Genomic DNA, 8135 nt, shown 5'->3' with positions numbered 1-8135 from the left:
CACATGGACAGCCAGGGGCGCACGCAGCTGCAGTGGCTTCTGTCGCAGCGCCAGTCGCTGTCGCTGCCGTCGTCGTCGTCGTCACAGTAGCCGCTGTCACACTCTTATCGGCGGCAGTTCCGCTGCGGCAGCGGCGTTATCCTAAGCGCACGGCATGTGGGTGAAGGGTGGCAGTGGCTGCGCCCGAGCAGCATTAAGATCAACAGGAAGTCGTATAGTGGATTTGTTTTATATACACAATATATAATACAAAACTATAGATATATATGTATGAAATGGCGATAACAAAAGCAGCGGCAACAATGTAAATTAGTTATTCAACAGCAATTAACTAGAAGCCAGGATCCCAATCCGTTTTCTGCGCCTCCATATGCGTGGTGTAGCATTGTATTACGTCCCCCGGCTGCGGCAGTACCTTGGCATCCTTAAAGCGCAAGCCACACTCGACATCCTTTTTAATGGAATCCACCTCGTTTTTCAAGTGACGCATCGACTCCAAAGCTCCATCGTAAATAACCTCGCCGTCTCTTAGCAAGCGAAACCTTTGTGCCTTCTTAAGAACGCCCTTAGTGCAGCGACAACCAGCCACTGGAACCTCTTTGCGTCCCTCATTGATGATGAAGTTCTGCAGCACATTGGCTTCGCCGAGCTGCTCCTCCACCTCCACAGGTGGCAGTTGACTGCTCAGCTGCTCCTTGAGATCATCAATCAGACGATATATAACATTGTAGCTCTTAATCTTCACATCTTTGGCCTCCTTGGTCTGCGGTGTTTCCACGGCAAAGGCATAAATTATGGCATTAAATGCTTTGGCCAGCTCAAGGTCCCCTTCGGTAACATTGCCCACGCCGTAATGCACGATGTCGAGGCGGCAGCGATCGTTGCTGTTGTAGGTATCGAGCACGTCCAGTATGGCTTCCACAGATCCATGCACATCACCTTTGACGATGACGCTCACGCGTGGAACGTCGTCGTTTTTATCCACCTGCTTCACTCTTTGGCCCCCTCGCATCCTAAAGCGACCGGCCAGGCGACGAGCCTCGCGTTCGGCACGATACTTTGCTTGATGCTCCTCTTCCTTTTTACGAATTTCATCGCTGCTTGACTCCACTTTGGCCAGTTGCGCCTGGTGCTCCCGATATTTCAGTACCGCATGCGCTTTTTTCTGTAGAATTGAGTGACAATTATCATAGGCTCAACAGTTATGGTGTCAAAAGCTATAGCTCACCTCCGTCTCCACCTCGAGTATCAGGTCACCAGCCAGCGGCAACTCACGCCAGCCCAGTATTTCCACAGGCGTGCCGGGCGCGGCCTCTGTTAGCGGCGCACCATTGTGATCGAAGAGGCCGCGTACTTTGGCATGCGCTAGCCCGCTCAGCAGCACTGATCCCTTGCGCAATGTGCCGCGCGTCACAATGGCAGTGGATAACTTGCCGCGGCGTGGATCAGTTTTGGACTCAACTACAATGCCCTCGACAAGACCCGTGGGATCTGCCTTAAGGCCCATTAGCGTTGCCTGCGTGCTAACTGCTTCCGCCAAAAGCTCCAGGTTGGTTCCCTTGAGTGCCGATATGGGTATAACCTGAACATCTCCGCCATGCTCTTCCAGCGCCAAGCCCATTTGCGCCAGTTCAGTTTTGCTCTTCTCCTAAAATATAAAATGATTCAATTGATATATTCGTATTCACTGTAGATTATTTGGAAAGCCTTACAATATTCGCCTCGGGCTTGTCAATCTTGTTCAGCGCAACGATTATGGGCACCTCGGCCTCTTTGGCCAGCTGAATGACCTCTCTTGTTTGTGCCATCACACCATCCTCGGCGGCCACCACGAGCACAATTATGTCAGTGGCGACGGCGCCACGAGCTCGCATTGCACTGAATGCCGCATGCCCAGGGGTATCCAAGAACGTGACCTTTTCGCCGTTCTCCAGCGTCACAGTGAAGGCGCCAATATGCTGTGTAATGCCACCAGCCTCGCCAGCAGCGACATCTGCCCCACGCAGCGAATCCAAAAGCGTCGTTTTGCCATGATCCACATGACCCATCACCGTGACCACTGGTGGGCGATGTTTTAGCAGCTCTGGCGGAGCAGGTGGTCGGGGGAAAACATCCCGATCCTTGTGCTCTTCTTCAGTGTCTGCTTCTGGCGCGGCCACAACACGCGTTTTGGCGCCCAACTTCTTTGCGATATTCTGAATGATCTTCAAATCCTCCAGCTTGGCGTTTGCCTCGATGTTGTCCGCGCCAGGCACATATAACATTGCCTCCTGCACATCCTCTGTGTTTAGACGACACATTATTAGAATTATTAGATTCGATTTTCATTGATTTTCGACTTACCCAAAGGCCGCTCCAGTTTCTTTGCTAGCTCTGCTACACTCATGTAGCGCCAAATATCGGTGGCGCCATGTGCTTCTGCTGCATTGGAAGTCTGCAGCTTCTTAGGGGAGTATTCTATAATTCGAGGGGATTTCTACAAAATTAGTGAGCATGCTCTCATTAGAGATGCGAATGAAAAGGTGACGCTGGAAATAGCATCAGCTTTCTAGAAAACTATCCGTTTTCTCATTGCACATTACTGTCTTCATTGACAGCTTGTAACGTCATGACGTTTTATGCTCATTGCTCTCTGCGTCACCTTTTTTTTACCATAACTGTCCTACCTTCTCCTCAGCTGTCTTGCGGCGCTTAAGTCGTGTAACGCCGGTATGAAGTTGGCGCTGCCGTAGCGTGCTGCCCATTCGAAAAATACAGCCAGCTCTAAACATTTTACGATTTTTGTTAACTTATATTTGCACTTTATATCTTATACTCATTGGTTTCTTTTAAAATATTATAGTTATTGTGTAATTAAACACACTGTGTCACCAAAGCAGATGCTCTTTATAAGTGTGACCGTAATCATTAAAGCCAAAAATGAAACATTTTACCACTGACTATTTTTATCAGCTGAGCTAGTCAAAGGCATGATGTTGTAATTAGTCGTAAGTAAAATAACATCTTTAAATTTTTTTAAAGCCTATATTGACTTTGTATATAATTATTTTCACTCTAACTAAATAAACTAAGTAAACCAGTTTTCTCATTGCAGATTCCGATAGACTATCGTTGACAAGCGAGTGCTGGAACCTTAGTCGAGGCAATCACCCTAAACGGTTACAATTTATAGATGATACCGCAACTCGGGGAATTTGTAGTCAGTTTACTAACCAATACTTTGGGTTTCGTCCTTGGGTTAAGACGCAAGTTTAAAGCTTTTTAGCAAAGATTCAAGCCGACTGGTGCAGCGCCAAATGTCTTATACAGATGAATATTATACTTACGGCAATTAGTATTTGAAATATAATATACAGAAGAGTCTTCTGTTAAGATATGTATAAGAGTACAAAATGTTTGGCTTCAATTATGCCAAGTCCATATTTTTGAATCATCTATAAAATATCGTGGTATAACCTTTTCATACATTTTCATTTTGTTAATAATTTTAATTGCCACCTTTGGCAGCTGCGTGCGCGTCAATCAGCGTCAATTGAGGCCGTGCGCTTGGGTTTCGCTTAGACTCGGGGCACTGCGGCACTTGGTCGAGCTGCGAGTCCTGCTGGCTGACACTGAATGCCACTTAATTCGGTTTTGAAGCGAGTTGCATGTCAAAATGATTGCTCTTCTACAAACAGCGCATCTGTGTTTGAATTATGATGGAGCGCGCAAATATTCCAGATGCAAATATTTGCGCAAAACTACACACACTCACACTCACACACACACACACATACTAGCGCACGCATGCCAGCTTGAAGTGCAACAGAGTTGCCGACCAGGCGCAGGAGCCCCAATCTCCCATTGCCAACGCTGCCCCCCACTTGACGGCCGACTAATGGCAGTGAGCTGCAGCTGTAGCTGTGGATGTGGATGTGGATGTGGATGTGGCTGTGGATGTAGCTAGAGCCAAGCACTTTTGAAAATGTGTAACCGGCACTGACTGACTTTCTGCTCGTATCTGGCTGAGGACGATCCGGGCCAGGAGCAGACGCAGGACCAGGGCCAGGTTTGACTGCAGCTCGTTTGGCCGGAGCCAACAGTTGCCGCCGCTGTTGCCTCCGCTGCCGCTGCCACGATTCCAGCTGCTGCTGCAGACATCCGTTGCCGGAAATATGCTTACAAACGCAGCACGTTCGGCTTGACAGGGTATACAGGGCATACAGGGTGCTCTGGCAGGATGAGCCACTCCCTGCCCATCTGCTCGGCTGTGCGTTTGTTTGCTCAGCAGCGTCAGAAGACGAAAGCGACGCCAGCGACGCCAGCGACAGCAGCGACGGAGACGGCGACGGCGACGCCAGCGCAGGGAACTCAAACAAAATATAACAGTTGGAAGAAGCTGCTGCTGCTGCTGCTGCTACTGCTGCAACGGCAGCAACGCGCACAGAAAAAGTTTACAATTTATCTAGTAAAATGTAATTAGGATCCTGGTGCAGGCACTCCCAACCCGCCGCCATCCCCAGCCTTTCTCTAGACAAGAGCCAGAGCCAGAGCCAGAGAGCTGGGGGCCTTTCTTTGCTTAAAGTTGCAGCTGGTTTGCTTTAAGTTAGTCGATTGAGAGGCACAATTAAATTACCAGACTTTAGTCGAGCCTTACTATATATACATATATATGTACATACATATAAAACTAATATATTGTAACTAAATATCTCATATTTACATACGTTTATATAAGTATGTAGATAAATAATAAAATAATATATTTACTTAAAATTAACAAAGAATTTTCGATTTAGAGTGCAGTAATTTTTTTTTTTTTATATCTGTAAGGTAAACATAAAATTTGACATAATATGATATTCCCTACTCAGTAAACTAACTTGACTTGTAATATACCCTGAACTCAATGATAATTAAATATCTATTATCGTGCAGTTTAAATTATGTTATTTAAATATCCAACAATTTAAAAATATATTTTATTTTATGGCTCTGGGAGAATGCATAAATATCATTTTACGCTCATATTGTGCTTTATAAGAGCATGACTTTATTATTTTAATATCCATTGAATATTAATTCGTATCTTAGAGCTCTACTATCTATTGTCATATATTTTATTTAAATATTTAGTATTTATTATTGAAGCGTTTGGCATTTGGTTAGCCTATTTTAAGCTGCAACAAATTGATTTTCGTTCAATGAGCGTTTGTTAAAATGGCGTTAGCGAGGGCCGCTCGACGAGTTAGCAGACGCGCCTGTTGGAGACGCATGCAAACTGCTCGAACAGCCAGCGCAGAAGACATGCGCAAGAGCGACTTTTGATGCGCCTGAGATACACACTTATGTAGGTAGGCACACACACACACACACCATACACACGCGCGCACACTTAAACAGAGATAGATGCGGGCACAGACAACACAGACGCTCGCTCACGCTCTCGCACACAGCCACAGCCACAGCCACAGGCAGAGGCAGAAGCAGAGGCATACAGACACACATACACGGGCAGACAGCTACACGCTCACACACACACACACACGCACACGCACGCAGAGAGACAGACGAACGCACATTGTGTAGCCGACGAGGCGGAGCTAAGTAAACAAACATGGCCGAAAATGTTTGTGGCTCATAATCTGATACAAATGCAAATGCGTACACACACACACACACACACACACACACACAGTGCTGAAAACTCTGGCACTTTCTCAGTTGGCTGCTTTGCTAATTTTTGAACATCTGCAGTCAAACTTGAAATGTGGAGCCCATTCGCAAGGTGCTAATCAGGTGAGATGGCTACGTAATCAATTTGGCCAATTTATCTACCTGGTTATTTCTCTGGCCAAGCATGCGATTAGCAATATGCTCATGACTTTTGCTGCTGACATGGCACATTGATACTGAGTTAAAGTCCTGGCCAAATTTAATATTCAACATTTTTCATTCACTGTGTATTTCGACTTTTTTTTCATATCCAAAAGGTTTTTACTCTGTGTGAATTATGCCACTGACATGTGCAGTCAAAGGAAAGCATTTCCAATCCGAATGGAAATTGATATTACATGCTCTGTTGGTATACTTTTATTTCCTTTGTACACAATCATAAATATTAATAATGGAATACAGGTAAACATAACGAGAGTGTAATAAACTTCAGTCATTCACAATCCAGAAAGTTAAATGGACCATTGATCTGTGAGTGTTAAAGGAACAACTGAAGTCTGAAGTTATCAATGGAAAGCATGCTGGTTTTTTTTTTTAACTCTGTCTTTCATGAGGGGACCTAGGAGTTTTCCTCATTACGTCCTTGAGCCAAAGAGAAGGAAAAAAGTTTAGTTTGAGGAGGAAATGAAGTATCGAACGAGCAGTCAAGTAATGTATGTAGCACTTTCTAATTGAAAAACCTTTACAGTTAATTGGCAGCTAAATTACGACCTCAATGCTGACCCTGTCACCTGTGAGCACGAGTACCCGTACTCGAGCACTCGAGGCGGAAAGTTTTGAATGTCGCTGCACTTCAAAGCTGCTGTCCGGCGAGCACTTGACGGGAAAATTGTCTCCCAGACTTGGCACTTGAGCGCACCTACCACAGCGCCCAAGGGCCGCAATAAAGGTTTATTTTTTTGGCATTGGACAGGTAATGGGAGTCATCGTTTCGGCCGGGCTTCGAACATAAGCAAAATATTGACAGAGCGGCAAGTCTAAGGCCAAAGGCACCGACCGAACTTGGCCCATAGACAGACATTATACATATTCATATGCGATATGACGTTGCCGATTCATCGATCAGCATCGGCAGGTAAAGGTAAATCACTGGCCCATTCGATCCATGCCGATCCGATTCGAGCGGTGCCGACTGGTCCGCTTGGACGCAGTCCGAGCCGATCCCTCGTTTTGCTGTTTACACACCGACACACACACACACACACACACACACACACACACACGCGCGTAAACATCCGTTCAGTATCGTGTTGGCCGTGCTCGAATGTCGCATTCAAATGTTGTTTTTAGCCATCGAAGTGGTAAATTTCACCTGTGTACGCGGAGAGTCGACGACGACGGCGGTGGCGGTCTCTGCATAGACCCAGCCACTTACAACAAATGCATTTGGGCGGCGGTCCCGCTCTTTGATAGTGGACCACACACACACACACACACAGGCACGTCCACCACATCTATATCCAAATACAGCACCACTGACACTTGAGTTGATTGATTCGGAGATGCAGCGTCCGCGAGATGCAAAAAAGAAAGAAAGAAGGAAAAAATCAACGCTGGTGGTCGGACCTCATCTTCCCCCATCTCTCAGGCGCTGGCCGTTAATTTGCTGCAGGAAGTTTCCATTTAGCACTTGGGCAAACAGTTTTTGCAGTTGTCACCAGCAGCAGTCCCACATCTCTAGTGGGCACTACATCAAGTCTCAGTCCGCGTCCGTGTCTTCAGTTGAGGCTGACGCTGAGGCTGCCATAAATACAAAATATCAAAAAAATAAAAATATTACTGCGGTCAGGGGGTGGTTTCATTGTTGCGGCTCTGGCCGCCTCAAGTGCCATTCAGCTAAATTGTTTGTATGTCAATCAAAGATGAAAACGCGCAACGGAAAATGCGAAAATTAAACAGTGGGAGGAAAGGGGCGGCCAGTGCCAGTGCCAGGGGCTGAGGCTGGGGCTGGGGTGCTGCTTCGCTCTCGACTGTCGGCTCTCGGCGCTCGGCTCTCTGGCCATGCCACTTTGCGCTCATTGAGGTGACGCGTGTGGTTCACAAAGCGGGCAACAACCATAAAAATAACAATAACACTAACAATAGCAACAACTACAATAAAACCACCAACAAGAGCAACAACAACAACAATAACAACAGCCACTACAACAAATTGCTTTGCGACATGAAAATGTCAAAGTGCGCGACTTGAGTTGCACTAAGGAGGGCGGTTAATAAACATTGAACTCAATGCCAACATTGAAAGCAACAACAACTATAACAACAACCAACAACAACAACAGCACTTAATCAAGCAGAGACTCCTTGAACAGCACTTTGGTAACGGTTTGAATGGACGAGAATAATGAATGAAATTTTCAAGCGATAAAACATTCAACGTTTCATATCATTAAAAAACCAAAACTCTCATAGAAATATGC

The 8135-nt window shown here is 46.0% G+C and overlaps 1 protein-coding gene and 1 long non-coding RNA gene across 2 annotated transcripts; one reads left to right on the top strand and one right to left on the bottom strand.

The window, feature by feature from the left end:
• Positions 1-213: 213 nt before the first annotated feature.
• Positions 214-2918, bottom strand: mIF2 (mitochondrial translation initiation factor 2). The gene is made up of 5 exons (XM_018098057.3): positions 2667-2918; positions 2344-2476; positions 1713-2281; positions 1229-1648; positions 214-1165 (listed from the first exon to the last, which is right to left on the bottom strand). Exons 1-5 carry the CDS (start codon positions 2769-2771, stop codon positions 332-334), a joined length of 2061 nt encoding a protein of 686 aa, XP_017953546.1. The 5' UTR covers positions 2772-2918; the 3' UTR covers positions 214-331.
• Positions 2919-5144: 2226 nt separating this feature from the next.
• Positions 5145-7251, top strand: LOC115565718 (uncharacterized). The gene is made up of 2 exons (XR_003980861.2): positions 5145-5778; positions 6118-7251. It is a non-coding gene; the product is annotated as an uncharacterized LOC115565718 (long non-coding RNA).
• The last annotated feature ends 884 nt before the right edge of the window (positions 7252-8135 follow it).

Source organism: Drosophila navojoa, chromosome 2 (assembly GCF_054131105.1).
Source record: "Drosophila navojoa isolate 15081-1374.11 chromosome 2, UAZ_NAV_1.0, whole genome shotgun sequence".
NCBI classification, from domain to species: domain Eukaryota; kingdom Metazoa; phylum Arthropoda; class Insecta; order Diptera; family Drosophilidae; genus Drosophila; species Drosophila navojoa.
The sequence above is the reverse complement of the archived record's forward strand: the minus strand, read 5'-3'. Positions and strand labels throughout refer to the sequence as shown.

Coding starts and splice junctions, on each gene's coding strand:
- mIF2 (XM_018098057.3), bottom strand. CDS start 2,771: ATGTTTAGAGCTGGCTGTATTTTTCGAATGGGCAGCACGCTACGGCAG. Junction 2,477..2,666: donor GCAAGACAGCTGAGGAGAAG/GTAGGACAGTTA, acceptor CTAATTTTGTAG/AAATCCCCTCGAATTATAGA. Junction 1,649..1,712: donor ACAAGCCCGAGGCGAATATT/GTAAGGCTTTCC, acceptor TTTATATTTTAG/GAGAAGAGCAAAACTGAACT.